General features: G+C 47.4%; 2 protein-coding genes across 3 annotated transcripts in view; one reads left to right on the top strand and one right to left on the bottom strand.

Moving 5' to 3' along the window:
* UQCRC2 (ubiquinol-cytochrome c reductase core protein 2) overlaps positions 1-4,593 on the top strand; it is a 31,905-nt gene extending 27,312 nt beyond the window's left edge. The window contains exons 13-14 of the mRNA XM_002711816.6: positions 2,968-3,121; positions 4,351-4,593. Coding sequence (XP_002711862.2) covers positions 2,968-3,121; positions 4,351-4,434 — 238 coding nt within the window. The 3' untranslated portion in view covers positions 4,435-4,593. The remainder of the gene's footprint in view (positions 1-2,967; positions 3,122-4,350) is intronic.
* On the bottom strand, positions 812-24,356 carry PDZD9 (PDZ domain containing 9). 2 transcript variants are annotated; one of them, XR_016226143.1, is made up of 4 exons: positions 18,964-24,356; positions 12,954-13,143; positions 5,120-5,848; positions 812-3,341 (listed from the first exon to the last, which is right to left on the bottom strand). XR_016226143.1 is itself a non-coding variant. In XM_089321566.1 (3 exons), exons 1-3 carry the CDS (start codon positions 19,061-19,063, stop codon positions 5,455-5,457), a joined length of 684 nt encoding a protein of 227 aa, XP_089177692.1. In that variant the 5' UTR covers positions 19,064-24,356; the 3' UTR covers positions 812-5,454. The 2 variants fall into 2 exon arrangements, 1 of the variants encoding a protein (XP_089177692.1); XM_089321566.1 differs by having other exon boundaries at positions 812-5,848.
* Between the last annotated feature and the right edge of the window lie 3,495 nt (positions 24,357-27,851).

Genomic DNA, 27,851 nt, shown 5'->3' with positions numbered 1-27,851 from the left:
GATCCTTTTTTCTTCTTTACTGATTTACACTGAAGAAGAAACTCTTTTGTATTTTTTCTAAGTAAAACCAAAACACTTTTCTACTGTTTGGGGTTTGTTTTGTTTTGCTTTTTGGTACATGAACCAGGAATATTGGGTGATTTCTAAAATCCCACTGTCTAGATCAGAAGTTCTAACAAAACCCTTAATTCATTAGCATTTTCTCTAACTTAAAAAGACAGACTTGAGATGAAGTTAGTTATCAACCTGCATTTTTTTTAACTTTTTTAAATAAATTTCCCAAGTACAACTTTTGAATTATAGTGGCTTTCCCCCCCATAACCTCCCTCCCATCCGCAACCATTCCATCTCCCACTCCCTCTCCCATCCCATTCTTCATCAAGATTCATTTCCAATTATCTTTATATACTGAAGATCTACTCAATATTTACTAAGTAAAGATTTCAACAGACTGCACCCACACAGACACACAAAGTATAGAGTACTGTTTGAGTAGTAGTTTTACCATTAATTCGCATAGTACAACACATTAAGGACAGAGGTCCTACATGGGGAGTAAGTGCACAGTGACTCCTGTTGTTGATTTAACAATTGACACTCTTATTATTTATGACATCAGTAATCACTGGAGGCTCTTGTCATGAGCTGCCAAGGCTATGGAAGCCTCTTGAGCTTGCCAACTCCGATCTTATTTAGGCAAGACCATAGTCAAAGTGGAAGTTCTCTCCTCCCTTCAGAGAAAGGTACTTCCTTCTTTGATGGCCCGTTCTTTCCACTGGGATCTCACTCACAGAGATCTTTCATTTAGGTGTTTGTTTGTTTGTTTGCCAGAGTGTTTTGGCTTTCCATGCCTGAAATACTCTTATGTGCTTTTTAGCCAGATCCGAATGCCTTAAGGGCTGATTCTGAAGCCAGAGTGCTGTTGAGGATATCTACTATTCTGTGCAGACTACTGTATTTTAAAATTACAGATCAAAAATGACTCCAAAAGAAAATCAATTTCTTCACACATGAAATATATAAAAAGCTGGAATGATGGTTAATTCACATATAAAATCACATACAAAGGACCCTACTTTTCCTTCCAAATTACTTAGATTCATACAGTTGATTCTATCTATCACACAACTGTTCTATACTAATCACACTGCTAGAGTAAACTTCTATTAGGATATTCAGTTAGAGGCCAGCGCCACCAGGCTAATCCTCTGCCTGCAGCGCCGGCACTCCGGGGTCTAGTCCCGGTTGGGGTGCCGGTTCCGTCCTGTCAACCTGCATTTTCATACAGCTGTTTAAGATGGTTAAGTTTGACTCCATAACCTTCAGAGAACTCAAAATGTATATTCTACAACTCAAAAGCTCTTTACCATCATTTGGGATTACTCACTGGGAAAGTGACAAAGTGAGCTACAGCTCAGGAGACAACCTTTTAGACCTTTGTGCTCCTTTTAGTGTTCCTAGTTTCATTACACCAAGCACACTGCAAGATGGCATTTCTTGAATGGGTACAGCACAATTGATTAAATACTGTGTGCATGGAACTAAGTATCAGTAGGACGCAGTTCTGCCTGATTGCACCAGAAACCAACCATGATGAGGATAAATTGAAACAATGGATTTACTTACCAAAAATCTAAATTTTAAATTTAGTTAAGATCACCATAAGATAAGGCAATATGTAGAAAATGGAATTTATGTTATTAATGTCAAGGTGTTAGTTTTCTGTAATTTTGATGGAGCTCTTACTTTTTCTTTAAGGTCCTTAGTCTGTATAATGAAAGGGAGAAAGTGAGATGTCACTGCTGAAGGGACTAATAACCTCTTGGAAAAGTGTCTTATAGATGAAACCCTCTATTAATTAAGTTGGTAATATGGTAAAAGTGCTGTGTTAAGTTTAATTATGCTTAAATGTAAGTCTGGTATAGAATGCCAGAGGATGACAGTTTGTGGTTAAAGTTCCTTAATTTATTTGTTAAGTAAATAAGCCTTACTGAATACTGTTTTTATAAGGAATAACAGCTTCTTTCTGGTAAAATTGTTAATTGGGTTCAGTTTTATTGCAAACTGATGTTTTTTAGTCCATTTTGATTTTTTTTTTAAGACTTATTTACTTATTTGAAAGGCAGAGTTAGAAAGACTCTTCCATCTGCTGGTTCACTTCCCACATGGGTATGGTGGCCCAGGCTGGGCCAGGCCAGAGCCCAGGAGCTTCATCCTGGTCTCCTCTGTGGGTGGTAGGGGCCCAAGTACTTGAACCATCTTCAGCTACATTCCCAGGCAATTAGCAGGAAGCTGGATAGGACTCAAACCAGCACCCATATGAGATGTCGGCATCGCAGGCAGCAGCTTAACCCGCTACATGGCAATGCCAGCCTCCATCTTGGGGTCTACTGCCCTCCCCTGCCTGCCCTATCCATTGTGCCCACTCTCACTGAGTCAAATAAATCCCAGGATAAAAGTAGTGCCTGGGGAAAAGATACTAATCAACACACACTTTCTGCCATAAGTGGACAACGCCATAAGTGTCAACTTAGGTGTCCTTTGACAGACAGTCTGACACCAGCTTCCTGCCAATTCAGACCCTGGGAGGCACTGGTAATGGTTCAAGTCATTGAGTTCCTCGTTTTGGCCCAGCTCAGCCCCAGGCATGATGAGCATTTGTAAGGTGAACCAGTGGATGGCTGCTCTCTAATAAAAATTAAAAAAAAAAAAAAAAAAACAACTCACTTTAAAATAATTTTACTAAATTCTAGTCCACAATCAAAAAGCAGTCTGTTAAGTTTTCAGTGTAGGTTTGTATTACACCCTTCCAAATTATAAATAATACTTGGTGAGGAAACAGAATGGAGACCGTTAGCACTGTAACTGTTAATTTGCCTATTTACCAAAAACTTGTTGAAGAGTTTTGGGGACATACTTTAACACTGCCTTGCTCTACAGAACTGACTGCTGCTTTTTATTGGACAGGAACAAGCTGAAAGCTGGATATCTAATGTCAGTAGAGTCTTCGGAGGGCTTCCTGGATGAGGTTGGGTCCCAGGCTCTGATTGCTGGTTCTTACGTGCCACCATCCACAGTCCTTCAGCAGATTGACTCGGTGGCTGATGCTGATATCGTAAATGTAAGTAAACGAAAACTTAGAATTTAATGTCAGAGAGCTTAACCTTCACGATCCAGTTGCCAAAGGAATGCATAGGCTTTCTTGGGCTGTCTTGAGTTGTTCTCATGCCGTCTGATTCCCGTCTGCAGTGTGGATGCAGTCGGCCCTTTACTATCAGATCTGCAAACAGCTTCCTTGTTAGCTCAGGTATATGTGTCGTCCTCATTCAAAGAAATGACCACTGAAACCATTTAAAATTATTAGAGGTCACAAAGAGTTGAACTCAAATACTGGCAATTTCCTATGAGTCAGCCTAAGTGGTACAGTTTGCTGTTCTTCCTCTTCCCCTAATCTTGCCAATCCTTCACCACCTCACGTTTCAGGATATTTTCTGTTCTTCTCAGCCTAGCACATTCCCCTGCCTTTGCTACTTTTTTCCCACATACATTTATCCCTACAAGCTTGAGTTGTTTTGAGGACAGAGGACTATGTCTTACTGTGTTTTGTATTCCCTACTTGACCAGCAGGCACATGAACTACAATGTTCAGGCAGTGGATTCCCCTAGTTCCATCTACATTTCTACATTAACATCGCCAACTCCCCTTCTACTGACTCTTCCATCCTCTCAACAACAGGGCCACCTTGTACAGGGACAACAGGGATAGAAACAAAGCTACTTTGAGGTAGTAACCCAGACTTGATCTCACCTGGCCCATAAGTTGATCGTTACATAGATGGCTGTCTTCATCTTGTGTGCCATCAATACATGAGTCCCAACCCAGCTTTATGCACCACCCTCTCCCCTCCATTAAAAACAGCTGGCCTGACATAACAGGGACCCACCTTGTGGCAATACACGTAACCTGAACAACGAGCCTTCGAACTTCAAGCAGTGGCATAAAGAATACTAGGATATAAGGTTTAACTTTTAAGTTAACAGTGTATTTTGATTGACCCAGACAGTTTGCCTTTGCAATACAAGAACAAAAAAATACAGGCCTGCCTGAAGCCACTCTGCTGTGTCAGTAAGGTTCTCCTTATCCCTCCTTTAACAGCTACCCTCTTATCTAGAGCACCCCAACTCTTCCTTAGTAGCACATGTGATAGAGCAGTCAAAGGAACAGCTGAACATTTCCTCCCACATCACCAAAATAAAGCACCAGCCATCTCTCACAGGAAGCTGTTGGTGGAATTGCTGATGCAAATTCTTATTTCCACTAACTTTCTTCTTTTGTTTGTTTCTTTAAAGGCTGCAAAGAAGTTTGTTTCTGGCCAGAAGTCCATGGCAGCAAGTGGAAATTTGGGTCATACACCTTTTGTTGATGAGTTATAATATGGAAGCACATATTACAGGACAAAACTGAACATTCTCTCAGCCATGACACAAAACACACGAAAGTTAAAAGTCTAACAAAACATCTTTTTTTCGCATGAATGCTGGTAATTATTCCCAGCTGACTTAAAGTCAATAAAAACATCCTATTTAAATGTTTTTCTTGCATTTTTCCTAATTAATCAAGTACTTATAATATGATGGGATCTTGTTTTAGATTCCTAGATAGAAATACACATAATCATTGCATATAAACATCAGAAGTTATTCGAATTAAGGGTAAGTGGCTATCAGGGTAAGAATTTGCAGATTATTATTGGTGACTTTTTAAGATAAAAGCAAGTTAAAAATCTGATACTTTGGGTGACAGCAGCTAAGTGGTCTGGTTCTCTCTCTGCCTTTTTTGCAAGAAAATTATTCTGAAAACAATTCCCTGTCAATCATACCCTATTACTCCTATAACTTTGTTTTATACATCTAATTTATTATTACTGTGGCAGTTCTATTTTTTGCTTCTGGCTCTCCTTCATCTGTTTCAATCCTCTCTCTTTCAAATAACACAAAGTAAAAGTAGGGCTGAAAAGTAAGGGGAGGGATTCTAATGTGAACCATGAGCCAAAGAAGATATCTGTTATCTCTTTTCAGTAGAACTCTTGAAGCTTGAAAGGAAAAAAAAATTATTTACCTTTAAAAGGGAAGCTTTCTGCTGTGTTCAGATATTCTGATGTTGAGTTCCTCTACTGTGTTTTCTAAAAGTTGAGAAGTTCTCAGAAAGGAAGGTCCTGATCATCTGAATGATGTTGCTGTTCTGGGAATAAGATTTGTGAGGCCTGCAAAAGCCCATGGGAGTTGACAGATCTCACACTGGAGCCAGTCCCCGAAGGCTTGGAGCACAGTCACGAAAGAGATTTCATCTAAAAGTCTGCATGGATTCCTGTAAGTGGAGCAAATCTGTATGTGGTGATGCACAGAAATTGGGAGTTTTCAAGATAAATGCTGTTACAGCCATGGAGTGGCAGGTTAGTGCTTAACACTGGATGGTGGATGACCTTTGCCCTTTTCAGCGTGGGCATAGTCTTCCAGCCAAAACGCATCCGAGGCAGAGGAGATGGAGGAGGAGGAAGAGCTTTCTCGGTCTTGTTTCGCCATTGTCCAGTATGGAGAAGGGGCTCTCACTTCCTTATCCTTGTGAATCATCACATCACAGCTAATGTCTTTCCCCACACTGATAGTCTGGTTCTTCTTTTTATAGCCATGCCATTCTTTGGAAATAGATACTGGTTTCATTGCAGGGTGATGCCCCATGGACCGAGGATACCTGTAATATTTAAGTCTTTTATCTAAAACGACTTCTTCGTTGTCCTCACTGCTTGTGAAAGATTCATCTTTTGCCTCCTGGGGTTTTTTTGGTGCGCTGAAATGAAAAGAACAGGGAAAGAAATGAATTTTTTTTTTTTGGTTAAGCTTTATTTGATTTATTTGAAAGAGTTACAGAGAGAGGTCTTCTATCTGCTGGTTCACTCCCCAAATGGCCACAAAGGCCAGAGTTGAGCTGATCAGGAGCCAGGAGGTTCTTTGGGTCTCCCACATGGATACAGGGGCCCAAGGACTTGGGCCATCCTCTGCTGCTTTCCTAGGCACATTAGCAGGGGGCTGGATCAGAAATAGAGCAGCCGGATTCAAACTGGCACTCATACAGGATGTCAGTGCTTCAGGCCAGGGCTTTAACCTGCTGCACGACAGAGCCGCCCCGAAGTGAATTCTTAATATCTGAACTAAGGTTCCCTGACAAGATATCATAAACTGAAGCTAGCGCCGTGGCCTAGTATGCTAAGCTTCTGCCTGCGGCACCGGCATCCCATATGAGCACTGGTTCTGATCCCGGCTGCTCCTCTTCTGATCCAGCTCTCTATTTATGGCCTAGGAAAGCAGTAGATGATGGCCCAAGTGCTTGGGCCCCTGCACCTATGTGGGAGACCTGGAAGAAGATCCTGGCTCCTGGCTTCAGATCAGCCCGGCTCCAGCCATTGCAGCCATCTGGGCAGTGAACAGCAAATGGAAGACCTCTGTTCTTTTCTCTCCCTCTTTCTGTCTATAATTCTACCTCTCATATAAATACAAAGTAGCTTTATAGCCTACTTTAGCTCAGAAAAGATAGTTTAACTTAGGCACCTCCTTTCTATATTATTAAAGTTTTTCTCTTTTTGAAAAAATTCCTTTAAATTTTTTTACATTCCTAAATATAAAATAAAATTCCATTGTAAGTTATTTCATATTACTTTTAAAAGCTTTGCACAGACTGAGACCAAACTACAGACTGGAATAGTTGGAGGCTTAAATAGTGTGGGTTCACACCTAGAGTGACAAGTTCAACCTGGCCATTTCCTTTTGAGAGTTCTGTTGCAATAATAAAATATGCCAGCTCTCTGCGGCAATAACAGTATTACCACCTTCTCTGAGAGTCAGGAACTAGTCTCAAGGATTTCAACATTGCTAATTATTAATAAATATTTGACTTCACTGTTTTTCTCCTGATCCTGCCCCACGGCCTCTTTTGGTTTTAGATGTTTTTAAGTGTATAGTTTGATTCTTTCTGTTTTTATTATTATTATTATTTGAAAGGCAGAGTGACAGACCTGCCATACTGGTTCACTCCCCAAATGCCCACACAACACCCGTGGCTGGGTCAGGCCAAAAAGCCCAGGAGTCCAGAATTCTATCCAGCTCTCCTGCATGGGTGACAGAGACTCAACTGCTTAAGCCATCTTTTGCTGCCTCCCAGGATTGCATTAGCAGGAAGCTGAGTTGGAAGCAGAGTGGCCAGGACTCAAACCAAGCACTCTGACTTGGGATGTGGCTATCTCAAGTGGTAGCTTAACCCATTGTACCACAATGCCTGTGCCTAGAAGAGATTTTTGTAACCTACCCCAGCTATTGGCTTTCTTGAGTGTTGAATCTTGGGTGATGTTTGCCTGCTAGCAGCTACTGGCATAGGAACTTTTCTAATGCCTCCTGAACCTGTACTTGCTGCTACTTAGAATAAATGCTACCTGTCAACTGCTCGCCCTGGCCCTCATTGCCCAAAAAATCCAAAACTCGATCTTTATGATTATAGACTTCAAGTGCATTCTGTCCTGCTAATAGGAAATAGGTTCCTCTCCCTCATCTCCCTTAATCTGTCAGACTTGCACCTTGACAGTGCCTATTTTATTTGCTTCCAAGAATTTAACAGATTTTCCTAAACTTTATCACTTCTAGTAATACACAACTGGTATTGAGTCGTTTTTACTGAGGCACTAACTTTAAATGTGTGATTTTTGTTTTGCTTCATTTAGCACTGCAAGGACTAAACTAAAACAGTTTGCCTTCAGCCACACCCAGGTCTTCCTGTACAGCACATAATGAGAAGGCAAAAAAAAACCCAAGTTACTTTTTTTCAGGCTACAAGGGATATCGTTGGTAACTGTTTTCAGTAACCAGCATGACTTAGATAATTAAGTCATAGCCAGCAAAATCAGGGTTAGCTGGAGACAAAAAAAAAATTAAGATGTATTTATTTATTTATCTGAAAGGTAGTGTTACAGAGATTTTCCATCCAATGGATTATTGGCCTAGAGTTCCATCTGGGTCTTCCATGTGGATAGCAGGGGCCCAAACACTTTGGCTATCTTCCACTACTTTCCCACTAGCAGGGAGCTGGATTAGAAGTGGAGCAGCTAGCCGGCGCCGTGGCTCAATAGGCTAATCCTCCACCTTGCGGCGCCGGCACACCGGGTTCTAGTCCCGGTCGGGGCGCCGGATTCTGTCCCGGTTGCCCCTCTTCCAGGCCAGCTCTCTGCTATGGCCAGGGAGTGCAGTGGAGGATGGCCCAGGTGCTTGGGCCCTGCACCCCATGGGAGACCAGGAAAAAGCACCTGGATCCTGGCTCCTGCCATCGGATCAGCGCGGTGCGCCGGCTGCAGCGGCGGCCATTGGAGGGTGAACCAACGGCAAAAGGAAGACCTTTCTCTCTGTCTCTCTCTCACTGTCCACTCTGCCTGTCAAAAAAAAAAAAAAAAAAAAAAAAAAAAGTGGAGCAGCTGAGACTCAAACCAGCATCACAGGCAGTTAACCTCTGCAGCTCAATGGCAGCCATATAAAAATGTTTAGACCACTGGGCCTACCTACCCACAGCAGTGTATGGAACATTGTCTCCCATGCACACAGAGCCATTTGCTCCTGGAAAAGGTCTTTTCAACTCTGGGAAAGAAGCATTTTGTTTCCCTTTTTGTCCCTCACACACCACATGTAAATGTCTCAGATGTAAGTACTTTGCTTAATTAAAGGGATTTGGAACATGCTTGGCACTGTTGCTTAAGTATGTGGTTTAGCCTCATACTTCAACTGTGCTAGTCCCTTTGTTTATCTCTTCTTTCCTTCTAAGTGGTCAGTCCGCCATCCCAGGTTTTCCTACTGTGAATCTCTAACTCCTCCCTGGGATGAAAATGTCTGAAACAGTCATTACATAGGCAAAAGGTGAAGAGCCCAGAATTGATAGTTGAGCTGTCAGACTTGGGGCCACCATCTGCATGTGGCGGTGAAGTTTAAATTGATTGAACTTGAATAAACCTAAATGAGTCTCCACATTTCAAGTGCTTGATAGCCACCTGTGTGGCTAGCAGCTAGCTTATGAGACAATACAGGTGCAGAATATTTGCATCAATGCTATAGAGTCAGACCTGTGCCATTTAGTCCTGTATCCCTGGCAGCTTTACACACACCTCTGGGCTTCGTTCAGCTGCCCTCTCTGCAAAAGGAGGGTAACAGTTGGCATGAGGGTCCCATGGTATCCTGCTGCTACTCGCTGCAGGTGCCCACCACACACTGAGCCAGGAGTAAGTGTTCCCTGCTCTTACTAAGCATTTTTAGTCAAATCGGGATTGGTCTGGCTGATGTGAAATCTTTCCTGTCTGCCCGACCTGAATGGGACAGCTGTTGCCCAGCTCTAGGCCACCATTACCACGTAAGAACCCAGGCCATCGGCCGGCGCCGCGGCTCACTAGGCTAATCCTCCGCCTAGTGGCGCCGGCACACCGGGTTCTAGTCCCGGTCGGGGCGCCGGATTCTGTCCTGGTTGCCCCTCTTCCAGGCCAGCTCTCTGCTGTGGCCAGGGAGTGCAGTGGAGGATGGCCCAGGTGCTTGGGCCCTGCACCCCATGGGAGACCAGGAAAAAGCACCTGGCTCCTGGCTCCTGCCATCGGATCAGCGTGGTGCGCCGGCCACAGCGCGGTGGCCATTGGAGGGTGAACCAACGGCAAAGGAAGACCTTTCTCTCTGTCTCTCTCTCTCACTGTCCACTCTGCCTGTCAAAAAATTAAAAAAAAATAAAAAAAAGAACCCAGGCCATCTTCTGGTGCCTCACAGAAACCAGAGATGCCGGTTCTTTCCAAATCTTAGATTTGCAAGTTGGGTGACTAACTCAATATCTTGCATTTTTAATTTTTTAAAAATATACAGGAAAACACAAAATTGTAATGAAAAGTCATAAATTCCTTGGTAGCACACTACCCAGGTCTGGAGGGTAAAGGCCACCATGTGTCCTGCTTACTCTCTGCAGGTGACCACTTAAAATCTGTAGAAGCCAAGCAAAGTACATCTGTAGGCCCTGTCAGTCCCTTACCCCTTAAGCTCCAGTCTCTGAAGCAAAGCTTGTGAATTACAGGCCATTTCAAGTCACAGTAAAGTCCCTAGCCATAGTTCCTTGAGCCATACCAATAAGCAGAGGCACCTAGTGTTAACAGATTTACTAGGGCTCACTCGCATGTCAGAGCGCCGAGTCTGTCACTAAAAGAACCAGCTCTCGTATTCTATGTGTTATCCTGTTCTACAGAACACTTGCTCATGTATCTGACCCTCCAGAGAGTCCCTGTTACTCCTGTTACAGATAAAGAAACCAGCTCTCTGACATGATTTAGGTCATTTATCTAGATTCAAAGCTGGATTTCAATTTTCACTCACTCTCAGAAATATCAGCCATCCCATGGTAGGTTTAGCAGAACAACACAGGCTCAGTCCTTGCCCTTATGGAGTCTACATTTTTCCAGGAAAACACAAGGAACAACAGATGACACAGTGACTTAATTAAAACTGTGACAGATGCAGAGTGCTAGGAGAGCCCCTGATCCAGACAGACCCATTTCCACATTCCTATAGGAAGGCCTCTTGGAGGAAGTTTACTCTGTGAACCTTCAAGAATAGTACAGGAGGGCCTGGTATTGTGACCCAGCAGGTTAAGTGCAAGTCCCAGCTACTCCACTTCCAATCCAGCCTCTGGCCCAGCCTGGCCCAGCCTGGCCCAGCCTTAGCTGTTGCAGTCATTTGGGGAATGAAGCAGCAGATGGAAGTTCACTCTCTCTCTCTTGCTCTCTCTCTCTCTCCCTCCCCTTCTCCTTTAAAAAAAAAAAAAAACACCAGGTACTGAAAAGCAGAATTCTATGCATCATGCAGACAAGACAGCAATACAAGGCAGAAAGCTAAAGGCCAAAGTCAGCCAGATGGGTGGAGGAGCAGTACAAGATGATGCTGGAATGGTACACAGGCCAGGTAGCTCATAGGTGAATGTAAGGACTTTGGCGTTTACTCTAAGGAAAAAGGAAGGCCTTAAATTTTAAGTAGGGCATGCCATGGTCAGATTTGCATTATCAAAGCTTCACTTGTAGAAAATGAATAGGGAGCAAGACTAGCTAGGGACCAGATGGTGGCTTGGGGATGATGGTAGCAGCCAGGAAGAGAAGTGAACAGGTGTGAGAAGATAGAAGGTAAAATGGCAAGTCTTAGCAATGGGGGAGACGACGAATTCACAGTCCCTAAATTCCTGGCAGGGTCAACAAGGCAAATGTTCCCCCAGTAAGACAGGGCTGCTGGAAAAATCACTGGCATTTGATCTTAAGCAGAATGAGTCTGAGAGGTTTCTGATCCATCCAAATGCAGACATCAGGTGGATGTTGTTTTGTTTTTTTAAAGATTTAGTTTTTATTTATTTGAAAGAGTTAGAGAGAGAGGTAAAGCCAGAGAGAGAGAGAGGCCTTCCATCCACTGGCCCACTCCTCAGATGGCCGCAACAGCCAGAGCTGAGCTGATCTCGAGCCAGGAGCCAGGGATTTACTCTGGGTCTCCCATGTGGGTGCAGGGTCCCAAGCACCGGGCCATCCTCTACCCTCCCAGGCCATAGCAGAGAGCTGCATTGGAAGCAGAGCAGCCTGGACTCGAAACGGCGCCAACATGGGATGCCCGCACTGCAGGCAGCGGCTTTACCTGCTGCGCCACAACACCGGCCCCAGGTGGATGTTTAATTAGGCAAGTTTGGAGATGATGCAGTTTGAAAGTGCTTAGTGAATGGATAGTAATAAAAACCATAAGCATTGATGAGGTTGCCTAGGATACTCAGAAACGGATCAAGAACTAAACCTTGAGGAATTCTGAGGTTGGGTAAAAGGAGGCCAACACGAAGTGAGGGGAATCAGGGGAGTGTGAAATCCCAGAGACCTGGGGAAGAGGGTGTTGTAAGAAGAGCAGGGGATGAGGAGGGGGAAGCTGTAATGTATCTGCTGCTACTCAGAAGCTGCGGTTTGAATGTGTCCTCCAAAAGTTCGGGTGCGAGAAACCTAATCCTCAAATTCGTGTTAACAGTATTTGGAGGTGGGGCCTTTGGAAGGGAAGAGGGTAATTAGCATGAGGCCTTGTGGGTGGGATCCCCAGAGTGGCCTCAGTGGCTTTGTAAGTGGTTTGCTCAGCCTTACCCTGTGACAGTGCAGCGAGAGGGCCCCGAGCAGAGGCTGGCGCCACGCTCTGGGACTTCCCAGCCTCCAGAACCGCGAGCTCAGTACCCCGCCATCCTTTCTGCAATGCCCAGTCTGTGGGGCTCCACAGCAACAGAGAACACTAAACCACACAGAATAAGGAGCGGGAAGGCCGCTGGCATCAGCAGTGAGGCAGCTGGGGAAGGCCTGGGGAACAGAGCTTATGGCCAGAGAATGAGAGCAAAGGCTGCCGACAAGAGTTGGGGGGACCTGGAAACAGGCATCTCCTGGGCACGGGGAGGTGGCTAACTCGGTGCTCGGGACAAGTGGAGCGGGGAGGCAAGGGTCCATGCAGTGGCTGGAGAGGGCAGGGAGGAGGGCCTGCCAGTGGGAGAGGCTGAAACTGTTACTGGGAAGGATCCAGACAGAAGTGGGAAATGCACGAGAGGAAGGGGGAAATGGGATTCACAGCACAAGTTCTAAGGGCTGACTTCGCACAGCACAGGTTGGCTTGGGAACAGAGTTCCTGTCAGGGATTGGCTGGTGGTTTTTTTTTTTAACTCCAAGTTGCCTTAATCTCACTGCCTCATGTTAGGGTCCTGAATCCTGTCTAACTAATCCTGGCAGAGTCACCCATCGTTCCTTCCATAGCCCTGTCCGGTTGTTAATTCTCTTATTAAACCCAGATCCCAGGATGTGGGATTCTGTAGTGTAACAGAGTTTCTAAAAGTCTGTAGTTACCTTGTTACTGGGAATTTGGTCTCTGGGATCAAATCTCGGATTTCTTGCCATTCTTTGGGTATGTCAATAAAACTTCGATAGACCTTGATTCCTAGTACCGTTCCTATGGTAGTCTGTTGCAAAAGCTGTAAAAACTCTCGAAGCGTATATCCTAACACATTAGCATGGCCAACGCTAATGAGTACATCACCTGAAGAAGGAAAAAAATTATCAGTAAAATTAAGACAGTGGGGCTGATGCCAGTTTAATTCTCGGCGGCTCCACTTCATCCAGCTCCCTGCTAAGGCACCTAGGAAGGCAGCAGAAAAGGCTCCAGTACTGGGGTCCCTGCACCCCCATGGGAGACATAGATGAGGCTCCTGGCTCCTGGCTTCAGACCGGCCCAGCTCCAGCCATTGCTGCCATTTAGGGAGTGAACCAGTGGATGGAAGAACTCTCTACCTCTCCTTCCCTCTCTTATCTGTGACTCTGCCTTTCAAATAAATCTTTTACAGGCTGGCGCCGCGGCTCACTAGGCTAATCCTCCACCTGCGGCGCCGGCACACCGGGTTCTAGTCCCGGTCGGGGCGCCGGATTCTGTCCCGGTTGCCCCTCTTCCAGGCCAGCTCTCTGCTGTGGCCAAGGAGTGCAGTGGAGGATGGCCCAAGTGCTTGGGCCCTGCACCCGCATGGGAGACCAGGAGAAGCACCACAGCGCACCGGCCTCAGCGGCCATTGGAGGGTGAACCAACAGCAAAAGGAAGATCTTTCTCTCTGTCTCTCTCTCTCACTGTCCACTCTGCCTGTCAAAAAAAAAAAAAAATCTTTTACAAAAAATTAAGACAATGACAGAAAGGATCCATATCAATGTCTGGTTTTATTGTGAGGCATATCTTTATTTTTTAAAGGTTCATTTATTTGATAGAGGGAGAAACAGACAGCTCTTCCATCTACTGGTTCACTCCCCAAATGACTACAACAGCCAGGGTGGAGCCAGGAGCTCCATCAACTCTCTCACGTGCATGGCAGGGGCCCAAACACTAAGGCCATCTTCCGCTGTTTCCCAGGCACATTAGCAGGGAGCTTGCTCAGAAGTAGAACAGCCAGTCCCAGGTATTCCATTTTATGGGATCATATTGTTGGTTCATTTTTAACCAAAACCAAACTGCAGCCTTTATTTAAACAGAAACATTTATGTTCGTGACATGAGTGTCCTCTGCATAATGAAGAATGCAGTCAAGATACTCCTGCATGGGAGACAACGTTGTGGTGCCGCAGGTTAAACCGCTGCCTGCAGTGCCAGAATCCATGTGAGCGCCGGTTCGAAGACTGGCTGCTCCACTTCCCATCCTTCTCTGTTAATGCACCTGGGAAAGCAGCCAGAAATGGCCCCACCCCGGCCATTGCAGCCATCTGGGCGGTGAACCAGCAGACGGAAGATCTCTTTCACCCTGTGTTTCTCCCTCTCCCTACCTCTGCCTTTCAAATAAATTAAAAATAAACTTTAAAAAATATAAAAAGGGAACATTCAAACAACAAGAATGGCTACTACTAGTAAAGAAGATAACACTTAACTAAGTGGTAAATAAATGACCTACTTTCTATTATACCTGCCTGGCAACTCCATTGCTCTCCGCAGTAGACTGTATTAAACACCAGGTCTCCCACACACACACACACACACACACACACACGCCTTTAAAAAAAAAAAAAAAAGATTTACTTATTTGAAAGGCAGAGCAACAGACAGAAAGGGAGAGAGAGCCTCCATTTGCTGTTTCACTCCCTGGCTACCTGTAACAGCCAGGGCTGGCCAAGTGCAAGCCAGGAGCCAGGCATTCCTGCTGGGCTCCCATGTGGAATGGCAGGTACCCGAGTCCTTGGGCCACCATGTGCTGCCCTCCAGGGCAGGACCCCACGTCAGGGCATTCCAAGCAGCAGTTCACCCACTGCCACATCACTCACCTCAACATCAGGCATTTTGTTTTAATTTTCTGGCCTTTCTGGTCTGGGGAGACCCAGAAGTTCCTGGCTCTTGGCTTTGGATTGTAGCCATGTGGGGAGTGAACCAGCAGGTAGAAGGCCTATCTCTCTCTCTCTCTTTCTCTCTCTCTGCCTCTAACTTTGCCTTTCAAATACATAAATAAATCTTTAAAAAAAAAAAAACAAAACTTCAGAATGAGACTTCTCCCAGCCCCTGCAAGGTGTGTGTTCTGGAGCAGCTGCTCGTTCTACGGAGGGGAGGTTAATTACAATGCAAAAAACACGAGCTCACCTACCCCATGTTAAAAGGAGTGTTGATAGCTGAAAGCCATGGCTCCACATTCTGCTTAATTATAGTGTAAAAGAATGATTTTTACCAAGAGGGCAGAAAATAAACCACTTAATTCCTGACTGTTCTGGCTGTAAACCAAACATGTCCGCGGATGAATGTGATCACCCTTCCAACAGATAAGCACTGCCCTTCATAGAGAAGCACCACCTTGGTATTCACGAACGCCAAGCTCAGTGCACCTTGTTTTTCCTCTTAATGGGCTGTAGGAACAGTGCTCTATGAACTTGGTCACCACTGCCTATAGTAAATCAACTTTGCTGCCACTAATGAAAAAGATTTTTTTTTTCCACCGCTCCCAACTAAGCTACAATTTCCATGTGATTAGGGACCATGTCTGTCTGGCTCTCCACCCACAGAGCCAGTATATAGCAAGCCTTCAGACAGTGCTTAATAAAGGAATATGGCCTGGTAAAGGCTATGCCCAATACATGATGTGTACAAGGGTGCTTCAAAAACTGTAAAAATGAAAGGAGATGTTTAGTTTGGTGCAGAAAAAATTTGCAGTCTACAGTTTTTTCATAATATGCATTTTTCATTGACTTTTTGAAGATTCTTCATAAGCATTGATTTCATAAAGTTTTTGCACCTAGAATAAACTTTCCATGAACTTGTTGGAAGTACCCTGTCAAAGCCATATTCATTTCTCTTATGACCATGGATGATACAAGTCTGTTAAAAGTCATCCTGGCCAAAAGGAATTTACAGTTTAACCAGAAGAAACGAAAACTAAACTACATCAGGAAATCAAGATGAAACCTGTCATGAAACATGAAAGAAGAGAAATGTAAAGGACTTCAATGATAAATAACAGGGTAGGAGGCTGTGCAGTCAAAGAAATTGCAGGTTTCTATGATTATCACCTCCCATCATATCAAAATCAATGTCCAAGAAAAACGGTTGAATTATAGAAACTTTGAAGCCTAGATGCTAAAGCAGCTGACTTGCAGAAGCTGGGGCTCTGAACTTTCTCTAAATTGAAATCTCATTTCCTGTAATTAGGCAGTTGGCTAGTGAGCTAATAGGGGCATGTAGGCAGACAAAGGCTCAGATCCCAGCTCCAGCCACAGACTTAGCTGTGTGTTTTGAACAAATGACTCCATCTCTCTAAGCCTCTATGTCTCATTATCCATATTCCCAGAACATGGCACACATAAAATTCAATAACTGATGTGAAAACACCTTGCACAATGCCGACATTATTAATACATTATTATTAATACATTATTAATGTATTAAGCAGAGACATGATCCATGTGCCATACTGTAAATCCTGGATTTAAAAGATCAATTCAAGACTGCTGCTGCCCTCCAAGAGCCCACTGGCTGTACCACACTGTGACATTCTGTGTCCACGGCATGAACACATACATACTCCTGACTCTGGAGAACCCTGGGCTGTACCCCCTGGCTATCAACTTGCCCTTGTCACCTGACCATGGAGAGAGGCTGAGGAGAAGCAGAAAAGCTCATGGGAACCTGAAGCGCTCTTTTGGTCTAGGAAGACCGGAATTGTCCCCTGGCACTGTGTTCCCCAGCATCAAGCAGTGATTAGCTTTAGATTCTCTTTTGAAGATTTATTTTATTTGAAAGAGTGACAGAGGTAGAAAAATATCTTCCATCTGCTGGTTCATTCCCCCAAAAGGCTGCAGCAGTCAGGGCTGAACCAAGCTGAAGCCAAGAGCCAGGAACTCCATCTGGGTCTCCCAAGCACTTGAGCCATCTTCCGGTGCTTTCTCAGGCATATGAGCAGGGAGCTGGTTTGGAAGATGGGATGCTGGTGCCATAAGCGGCAGCTTAACCCACTGTGCCACAATGCCCTGCCTTAGATTTAAGGTAAAGGGCTTCATAATAGCATCACCATCAGCTTTCTTCTTTGAAGCCTGGCTGCAAATCAGAATCATCTGAGCAGCCTTTAAACCATGCAGTGCCCTAGCCCCACCCCAGACCAACTGAATCAGAACCTGTGCCGACACGGGGCTCAGGTGTTTCTAATAGGCAACCAGGATTGCAAACTAATGGCTTATTCCCCTGGAACTCATACTATACTTTTTTTTTTTTTTAACTTAAAAAGACAAGTCTAGAGAATGTGTAAGTAAGAATGGCCTGAGAGACATAATTGGCAATAAAAAGCACTTTAGCTTGCAGAAGCACTTATAAAAATTATGTCATCAAGTCCTAGTAACCTTTGACTAAGATGGGATTATCGCAATTTAGAGGTGAAGCAACAGGCCTGGAGGGTTACATGACTTTGCCCAAGGTCACAGAACTAGAAAATGGCAGCACCAGGGCTGGTATTGTGATACAGCCGGTTAAGCCACCATCTAGCGCATCACATATTGGAACACCACTTCGAGTCCCCGCTGTTCCACTTCTGATCCAGCGTTCCTGCTGATGAACCAAGGAAGGCAGCAGAAGATGGCCCAGGACTTGGGCCCCTGCCAACCATGTGGGAGACCAGAATGGAGTTCAGGCACCTGGCTTCTGCCTGGCCCAGCCCCAGTTATTGTGACCATTTGGGAAGTGAATTCGAAGATGGAAGATTCTCCCCTCCCCTCTCCTCTCCTCTCCTCTCCTCTCCTCTCCTCTCCTCTCCTCTCCTCTCCTCTCCTCTCCTCTCTCTTCTCCTGTCCCCTCCCCGCCATGCTCTGCTTTTCAAATAGATAAATAAATACATTCTAGGAAAAAGGGAAAGCAAAAGCATATGGCAGCACACGGGCCTGAATTCAGGCCATCATGCGTGAAATGATTTTTCCTTCTTGCCACTTGCCATCCCATTGTGCCTCCCCCACTCCTGGGCACAGCTCAGGCCCTGAGCAGGCACTAGGAAAACACATCCTGCGCTGTATGGAAAATGCATTCACCCAAAGACATGAGGATTGGGCAGCACTAGTGGTGAGACCCCTGGGCTCCGGTGTCTGGGAGAAAAGCTTCAAAGCTTGGCTCCTCAGTGTAACTGTTGGCAAGTTACTAAATACCTGGCTCCTTATTTGTTGCTGATTTTTAAATTTTATTTATTCATTTGAAAGACTTACAGAAAGATTTTCCATCTGCTGGTTCACTCCCCAGATGGCCAGAATGGCCAGGGCTGGGCCAGAGTGAAGGCAGGAGCTTCAACTGGGTCTCTCGGGTGGGTGGCAGAGACTCAGATACTTGAGCCATCTCCCACTGCTTTCACAGGCACATTAGCAGGGAGCTGGATCAGAAAGTGGGGCAGCCGGGACATAAACTGGTACCCATTTGGGATGCCGGCATCACAGGCCACAACGCCAGCCCCCTGATCCTTATCCTTAAGGTGCTTGGATCTAACTCGGGGGTTGTTGGAATGTTTACGTAAAATCATGAATCCCAATATTAGCAATGATTAATATTGCCTGCAAAAAGAAGAAATCTTTATGGCAGGAGTCCTGGCTCTGAAGTGACACTGTGTCTTTATATCCCATTGGCAACATGCAGGTCAGCCTAGACAAGGAACTCAGTGTGAGCCCATTTCCTCACCTGAACGGGGGATGACTAACAGTTCCTACCTTGCAGGCTACTTTATGAATTAAATTCATCAATACACCCAACATGGAAGACTCTAGAAGTGACCGAAATTGGCCAGTGGAAAGGTCTCACCCAGTGTCATCATACCTTTATGGGTATACTGCAAACACATGACCCTCTGAAGGCAGAGAGGAGGGTGGGAAACCACAGTCACCTGGCCGGAGTTTCCCGTCCTTGGCTGCAGGGCTCTTCTTGAGGAGGTGCGTAATCTGCAGGTAGGGCCCATGCTGGATGATGATCAAGCCCAGGCCCATGCTGCCCACGGTGAGCTTGGTCTGCTGCGTTTTGCTCAGGGTGTGTCCAGTGGTCTTGACATTGAGTTTTTCTCGTGAAAAGAGGAGAGCTCATTTCAGACAGCGGCATGGCAGGAGGGGCAGGGTTTCTGAAGCCAGACCCCCAAGGCAGTTCCTTAACCTCCTCAGTTTCCTCGAGGGTACAGTGAAGCCAGGAAGTGCCCACCCTAGGGAGTCACCTGAGATGGTGACAGGGCTGTTGCAGAGTGCCCAGCACATCACAAGTGCTTACCATTAGTTATGATCGTCCATTCACTTAGCAAATATCATAGTGAGCAAAACAGATTTCGTCTTGCCCTGGTGCGTCTTGCACACCTCGGTGGCAGAGAACAGTTAGTTGGATAACAAAACTGTGTAAGACGTGCTAGGAAAGAGATGAGGGAAAGCCACAGGAGGCCCAGAGGAGGCAGAATCTGGATTAAAGGAGGAAAGGAAAAGGAGATCGGGAGGCAGCAAAAGGTAGCAAGGTTCTGAGACAGGAGCAAGGGGGCCTGGGCACACTCACAACAGTTTTGAGGGGACCAGGGCGGGAGGCAGGATGAGCAGCGGCCTGGCAGACAGGGCCTTAATGAGAATACTTCAGTGGGGATTTCAGCAGGACAGGATCAGATCTGCAGTTTTTCAAAAGCCCCCTCTGCCTCCTGTGTGGCGTGTGGATGGTGGGATTAAGAGTGAAGCCGAGAAATGAAAGGTCACCCAGGCACATCTTGGCCTGTGACGGTGGAAACGTGACAGCAGATGGATGCTGCCAAAGGCAAAATCCAAAGGCCTTGGGCACAGTGGGTAGCAGGAAGGGTGAAACGTGTTTTCTACAGAACCAGATCTCAGGAAAAGCTTCAAGGACTTGAGGAGGGGTTTAGGCCAAGAAGTGCTCTCTCCGCAGAAGCGGCTTCCGGCAGGCTCCTCTTCAGCACACAGGAAGCTGAAGGGAGAGCTACTGTCAGCTCACCCTTCCCAGTGTCCACACACGGCCATTCTCCAGGACCCACAACCGGCCGGCCTGTGGCGTTCTCAGGGCCACTGCTGAGGGAGCTGCTCCCCAGCCAAGGGGAGCTGGCCCAGGTTCAATGCCCTTTGCTCAAGGCAAACATCCTTGCCCCAAACCACAGTTGCTCTCAGCCTGCAAAACAAAATAACATAGCAGAAAAAAGACACTGGTTCCTGAGAGGGTCTCGGGAGCCATAGCAGCAGGGCGGTCCCGCCTCGGGCGTGGGGCTCCAGGCCCAGCCTCAACTGGCAAACTAGATATGTATATGGTGTGATACTGTGTAGCCCCGTTTCAAAGACCAGTAGGGTTAAGTGAAAGAAGCCAGACCCAAGTGATTCCATTTTATGAGCCTCTAGCTGGAAGCGTAGAAGACAGAGAAGGGATGTGGGGAACGAGCATCTGGGAAGTAATGCTGAGTGGCCAGCTGCTCCTGTTCCCTACCTTGATTGTCAAAAGTCACATTAGAAAGGGGAATCTCACTGTATGTCAGTTACAGCGTGACCATTTGACAAAAACAGGAAAGAGAGCAAGGCTTGGTCTCCAGGCATCACTCACTCCCCGCTCCCCAGTTACCCTTTTTCTTTTTGTGGACGGACTTCTTCATGCCCCGGGGAGGTGGGCGGCGCCGGAGGGCCCAAGCTGGAGTATGTCCCACTCAACAACAGTTTCGAACGCTCCAGAGGCGGGCGCGGAGCGGGGCCTAGCCGGAGTCGAGGAGACCTCGGGCGCCGGCCCTCCATGCGGCCGCCAGGGGGCGCTGCGCCACCGCTGCCGGGTATCGCGGCTGTGCGGTGACCACAGGTCTCAGTGGACGCTGCGGAGCGCTGCGCGGGTGTTGTGGCCCTCGGAGCCGGTGCAGAAAAGCTTCAGTGGAGAAGAACCAATCGGCGGGGGCTAGCGCAGCGCCGACCCACGGCGGGTTCTTCCTGCATTCCGAGTGGACCATTGAAATGGATTTCGGGGAGCACCGAGGAGGCGTCCCAAAGATGTGAAGGGAAGATCTTAGAACACCTAGATCACACACATAGTTACATCAGCAGCTCCAACTGCTTTGGAATTTGCACTCGTTTCATGGATGTTTTGAATGAGAAAAGGCTAAGAAAGGGTGACCTGAAAAAAAATTTTAAGTGAGTCACTATTAGGAGAGGAATTAATGCTTCCTCTTTTTTTCCTCCAAAATAATAACCCTCCATCCCACACACAGTCACTCATACCACAAATATTTACTCCATGGTTCGCTGTGCTCAATGCTGAGGACACAACAGTAGTTGAGGCAAACAAGGGCCATGTCCTCTCGGAACTAATATTTTAAAAACAGAGGAAGTAGACTATTTTCAGGAAAATATGTTATCAAAATAAATGTTAGAAAACAATCGCTTCTCAGCCTTTTGGCTAGGATCAAGTGTAGAAGAAGGAAAATACTATGATGAGGTAGGTGGGACCTCCTGCTGTCCGCGCTCTGATGGCCCTACCCTGCCTGGGACATCCCTCCCTACACAAGCAGAATCACAGACCTAGCAGGTGTCAGAGGAGGGCACAGACTTCCCTGGCACACCTGAGAAAGTCCTCGATAATTCTGCAGCCCCGCCCAGAAAGTAGAGCAGGGCGGATTTCTCCTGTCACGTAGGCTGGCACAAAGGGCTACTCCCAGTCTGAATTAGTGTGCTGCCAGGAGTTTCTTTTGTGATCAATCACCTGTTGGGCAGTGGTCTACCCCGATACCAAATTAATTCTCTCACAAAAGGCACCCTTTTCCTCTGTCTTCCCATCAGAAAGGAAATGGGGAGAGTTTGTGGGACAAAAGCATGCCCGCCCTTGAGGTTGCATGAGGGGAGCGTGGGGGAGGGTTCCTCCGGCTTCCCTGGGCGCCAGGGTCACACTGATTCGTAGACTGCAGGATTCAGACTATTGTGGCCCCTGTGCTGTGTGTCCAGATCCTCCTTCAGGGCTGAAGGACCTACATGAAGGGAAGTTTGGGCAGAGCGGGGATGTGGGGGGAGGGCGGGAACAAGCATTTGACCTAGTGGTTAAGCACACACTCCCATATGCGAGTGTGTGGGTTCTGTACCTGACTCTGCTCTGCTCCTGACCCATTTCCTGCTAATGCACACCCTGGGAGGCAGCAGTGACGGCTCAAGTAATTGGGTTCCTGCCACTCTGCCACTCGACCTGGATCAAGTTCCTGACTGTTGTTGGATTTGGGCACTCTGTCCCAGCTGTTGCAGGTATTTGGGGAATGAACTAGTGGATAAGAGCCCTCTCTGTCAAATACATAAATAAAATTTAAAGAATTCATGGAGAATTTGAATGTGATTTTTAAAAATTTACCCAGGGGCTCACATTGTGGCGTAGCAAGTAGAGCTGACACCTGCAACTCTGGCATCTCATCTGGGTGTTGGTTGAAGTCCCAGCTGCTCCACTTCAGATGCAGCTCCCTGCTAATGGCCTGGGAAAGCGGCAGAGGATGCCCCAAGGTCTCAAGCCCCTGTACCCATGTAGGAGACCCCGAAGAAGGGGCAGGCTCCTAGCTGCACGCTGACCCAGCCCTGGATATAGTGGCTATCTAGGAAGTGAGCCAAAAGGTTCCTTTCCTCACCCCCACAGATGTGGCTCCCAATAGTGCTTCTCCAATAAACCCCCTGCAACTCAGTCTGTTTCCCAACCTGCAACAGTGAGTGCCAGTGATCTGAAAGAGTAGATGCTAAGATGGGTTTTGGGAGCTGGATCACCCCCTGCCCAGGTACTAATGAGGACCTTACTCCTATAGAAGTATAGCTTAGGGAGCTTGCAGCACAGGGAAGCTCTGATAGGAAAATTTTTACGGAATGGTCTATCATTGTGCCAGCAGGTGTCACCTGTTACACGCTCCTTACATCAAGGGCTCCGCAAGCAAGAATAATCACCAGGAAGAAGCAGACTGCTGCTACACAAAGGGGCATGAAGGGATGGTGATCTACTTGGGTGTCCCTTGGCACTAATGGACAAATCCAGCAGCTACAGTCAGATGTGCTTGACAACCCGGGCTCAAACTCTTCAGGCCACCCCACCACACTAGCCACCTAGACCATCATGGATGCTGGCAGTCGGGGAAAGGGTGGATGGGAGAAGAAGGAAGTGATAAGGATTTCAGCGATGCCCTGAGAGGAGCTGCAACAGTGGCAGGAACTCTAGCTCCTCTCATTGGTTCTGCTGGGAAAGGATGCTCACCAGGGTCCTGAAGGTGCTGCCCCTAGAACTTTAAGGAAGCAAGTCAAAGTTGAGAATTGAGCTGTTAAAGACAGTAGATAGGGGGCTGGTGTTGTGACACAGCACGTTAAGCCACCACTTGTGACACCAGAGATACTGGCATCCTATAATGGAGCAGTTCCATCTGCTCCGCTTCTGATATAGCTCCCTGCTAATGAACCTGGGAGGCAGCAGGTAGTAGCCCAAGTGCTAGGTGGAGTTCCTGACTCCCAGCTTCAGCCTGACCCAGCCCTGGCTGTTGTGGGTATTTGGGAGGTAAGCCAGTGGATGGAAGACCTCTCTCTCTTTCTCTCTCCTCTCTGTTACTTTGCCTTTCAGATAAAAACAACAAAAACAAAAACAAATAATAAAAATAAGTCAATAAAGAGGGGGCTGGCACCATGGCTCAGAGGGTTAAGCCACCATCTGCAGCACCGGCATCCCATATGCATGCCAGTTCGAGTCCCAGCTGCTCCACTTCCGAACCAGCTCCCTGCTAATGTGCCCTGTAAAGCAGCCAAAATTGGCCCAAGTGCTTGGGTCCCTGAACCCATATAGGAGACCCAGAGGAAGCTCTTGGCTCCTGGCTTCAGCCTGGTCCAGCCCTGGCCATTGCGGTCCTTTGGGGAGTGAACTCGTGAATGGGAGATATCTTTCCCTCTCTTTCTCTCTATAATCTTGACTTTTGAATAAACAAATAAATCTTTTAAAAAAAGAAAGAAAGAAAAGAGGCTGGTGCTGTGGTGCAGAAGGCTGATCTGCCTGCGGCATCAGCATCCCATATGGACATGGGTTCTAGTCCCGGCTGCTCCTCTTCTGATCCAGCTCTCTGCTTTGGCCCAGGATAGTGGTGGAAGATGGCCCAATTGCTTGGGCCCCTGCACTCACATGGGAGACCTGGAAGAAGCTCCTGGCTCCTGGCTCCTAGCTTCGGATGTGGTTGTTTGGGGAGTGAACCAGCGGATGGAAGACTTTCTCTCTGTCTCTCCCTCCTCTCACTGTAACTCTGCCTCTCAAATAAATAAAAATCTTACAAAAAAAAAAAAAGTAGCTAGACTTTTGAGAGCAGTAGTGCTTCCCAAACATGGGGAAGCCTTCACCCAAGAATAGGTGATGTGATAGGAAATTCAAGTCATTGGATAAATATGATCCATTTTCCTAGAGGGTTGATTTTATTTAAAAGTGTGGGAGATTTAAAAACAAAACAGAACGGAACAAAAGCTATTGAAACCGAGCATAATGCACAGTGCTGTGCTCTGCATGGCACCCAGGAGGCTCTGAGCGGCCCAGATCCCTCTTCAGGACTTCAGGACAATTCCCCAGGGGGGCGGGGGCGGGGGTGGTGGTGGTGGTAGTGTGATCTCAGCTGTCAGCCTTCTTGAGGAACTGTCCTTGGCTGGAGAGAGCTGCCTCTTCCCCAAGGTCAGGCATCCAAACAGTGGTCAGTGCAAGGATCATAAAGTCTTGACCCGTTAACCCCAACTCGGAGCAACTCAGAATGGCCATCCCAGCTTCAGGGCTCCCCAGGGAGGCTGCAGAGCCTCCTGTGCCCTCACCCCGGCCAGACGTCCCCCTCTGCCTCATCCTGCTTCCTTCCCTTCCCCTCCCCCACAGGAGACGGATCCTGACAGAACTCCCAACCAGACTTCCTGCACGCTAATCAATAATCTCTCATCTCTCAGTCAGCTCCACATAACCGATCTGTGAGCTAAACCATGGGTTGAGCCCTAGGCACAAGCCGCTAACCCCTGAGTTTAGCTCTTTTATCTTTTCTAACCCCAGGAACCCCAGGTACACACGCTGGTTGCATCCATCACTCTCATGGCCCATGTGATAACCTTGAGCCCCAGGCAGGCAGTGTGTCCTTTATCCTGTCAGGCCAACGATGCTCCTTTTTAAAGAGGCAGTTTTCCCGAAGGCTCCATCTGGATTCAGCCTCTGGTGAGCTGGGGTCTGCCATCCATCACAGCAGAGCACGCCATGTTCACGGCCCTGCAATAGCTACAAAACAGCTACTGATGACTTGGGGCTGCCAGCATAGCTCCCTTCCAGGGGCCTTCTGTGTTCTTCCAGGTCCCCAAGGAATTTCTACCATAAGGAGCCTTGTGCATCATCCCGGAATAGAAAAACCCCAGCTGCTTTGCTTTGAGGTGGGTGAGAGGGTGCGATGCCCCCATCAGTGAGACATGCCACGCTGGGGGAGGGGTGCAGATGACCAGAGAGGGGAGGTCAAGTGAGGAGCAGGGCTAGGACTAGAACGTGGTTCTGCATTCTTTCTGCTCCATATCACCTCTACCTCTCCGAAACCCATGGGGTTTAGTTCTCCAGAAATCTAGACTGAGATAGAGAAGAGAAGGAAACAGATCAGTTCTCTAGATTTCTAGACACTTGGGTCTCTGAGACACCGGGTGTGTTGGAAGGCAACATTAAGATGTGGGGGAAATTTATAGACAGTGTATTTGGCTCCTGCCAATGTTACCCTGATCCTGGTTAATAGGAACGGATGGGATAGGTGACTGCTGTCCTTAGTGGTGTGCAGCCGTTAATCTGATAGAAATTCCTTTAATACTTGTTTAGTGCTTTAGACTTAGATTCAGAGCCTTGTGTGGAGAGGCAGATGTAGCAGAGCCTGGAGAGTACTGCGTGGCTAGAAGGAAGGATTTATACTTCTACTTTTTAAGCACTAGCATCAAGTCCTCAGGATCCGTGCAGAGTTTGAATAACATTTGAACCCGGGACTTCATCAGCTAGCTGAACATCAGTGGATATTATTTGGGGATTTTGTCCTGTATGGTTAGAGTTTCTTCTGTTAGTGGGCAACAGAAACACCAAACAAAAGCCAAGAATATGACTCCATCATTTCGCCAGTACTTAAAAGAAATGAATACTTGCAGTAATGTGATAGGCAATATATCTGGATCCTCAGGATACCTGAGTTATCTTGTGTCAATCTCTGTGATGGAGGGAAAATAAATTGCATAATTAAAAAAAAACCTTCCCCTCCAGAGACCAGTGTTTGGAAAGAAAAGCCTTTACGGTAGCAATCGAATCCCTCCTTCCTCAATTTACCTGGTGACACTGATAATTTTCTGCACATTGCTGCCAGGCTGTTGGGAGTTGGTGGAATTTGAAACCTGCTCAGTTTTGTGGACATGTAGGCATTCCAAAAATAGAGACAGATGTCACTCTTCTAGGTCTTTCTAGAGATGACCTAGGTGGTATTTCAGGAGAAAATTTCAGGAAAGTGCCGCTTTCAACTTCTCTTTGATGATCATCAAGCCCTTCCTGCTTTTTACAAGACATCCAAATCGGTCGGAGTTTCTTCATCTTCACAACTTGGACCCCAGCCAAAGTAACAATTCACCCTCGTGGCTTGGAAGCTTCCTAACTTGTGTCCTTGCTTTCGTTTCTAGTCCTCCCTCCCACTACAGATCTTTACAGATCTAATAAATTCATGTCACTGTCTTGCTGAAAACCTTCCAGTAGCTTCTGTAGTACTTAAAATCTAAACTCCTGATCGCGGGCTCCCCAAAGCCCCGTCCATTTGGCCTCCACCCAGCTCTTCCCATTCCACTCTCTAGGCCAGCTGGGGCACGTGTAGGTCCTCGTTTCTGCCAGTCTCTTCGCCCCCCTCCCCTAACGAGCTTTGCTCTGCTCTCCCCCCTAGCCTTCCCCTATCTTCAAGATGGGGCCTGCCTCCATGACTCTAGTGGCCTGTACTGCAATGTTTCCTTCCTTGACCAACCTAACGTGCACCACCCCATCACACCGACCCCCTCCCCAAGTTCACAGTTCTGCAGCTGAAATTATTTTAAACGCATTTCTGTTCTTTCTCGTCCTGCATGTAAGCTTCGCATGAGCTGGAAACCTGTCTTCCCCGTCCACTCCAGCACCCGTAGCACCTACACTGCCTAACGGCCAGCGGCTGTCCAGGGCTGACGGCCACGGGACAGGCAATGACAATAGTGTACAAGGTGACCAGGGCCGAGCCGCAGCGCAGTCACTCGGCGGCTTCCGAGCCTCCCTTCTGCGGGAAGACTGCAATCTTCCACCCACTCCATTCCAAGCTCTGAAAAAGCGTAAGGACTGGGGGGGTATTTTGCGCTCAGTCATTAACAACGACATTACTTTACTGAACGGTAAGGCAAGGGGCAGCGTGGCCTGCCGGAACAGACCGGGAGCCTGGCAGTGGCTCGAGAGCCGGGTGGCAACGGTCCCGAGGCGGCCCGTGGGGTCCGGGCAGCGAGCCTGGGCCGCCCGGCTGAGCGCCGAGCGGCGAGCACAGAGCGGGGGCACCGCGGATCCGGAGGCAGGGCCCGCCTCGCCGGCGCGGCGGCTTCGCTTCCGGGTGAGGGGCGGGCGAGCGGGCCGAGCAGTTCCGGGGCGGGCGGCGGATCCGGCGGTGCGGGCCGCGCCGCGGCTGCTGGTCCCGGGCGCGCGGAGGGCGCGAGCGGCGCGCGGGGGCCGAGGGGGTGCGAGGCGGCGGCGCGGGGACTCCGGGCCCCGGCGGCGGCCCATGGGGCGGGAGGCGTGAAG

Source organism: Oryctolagus cuniculus, chromosome 19 (genome assembly GCF_051225735.1).
Source record: "Oryctolagus cuniculus isolate XC-2025 breed Fujian yellow rabbit chromosome 19, ASM5122573v1, whole genome shotgun sequence".
In the NCBI taxonomy this organism is placed as follows: Eukaryota; Metazoa; Chordata; class Mammalia; order Lagomorpha; family Leporidae; genus Oryctolagus; species Oryctolagus cuniculus.
Note: the sequence above shows the minus strand (reverse complement) of the source record. Positions and strands in the feature narration are given on the sequence as shown.

Excerpts from the sequence above, each read along its gene's own strand:
- PDZD9 (XM_089321566.1), bottom strand. The coding sequence starts at position 19,063 with ATGGGCCTGGGCTTGATCATCATCCAGCATGGGCCCTACCTGCAGATT. Across the intron at positions 13,144-18,963 it reads GGACGGGAAACTCCGGCCAG|GTGATGTACTCATTAGCGTT; the intron begins GTGACTGTGGTT and ends TTCCTTCTTCAG. Across the intron at positions 5,849-12,953 it reads ACCAAATTCCCAGTAACAAG|CGCACCAAAAAAACCCCAGG; the intron begins GTAACTACAGAC and ends TTTTCATTTCAG.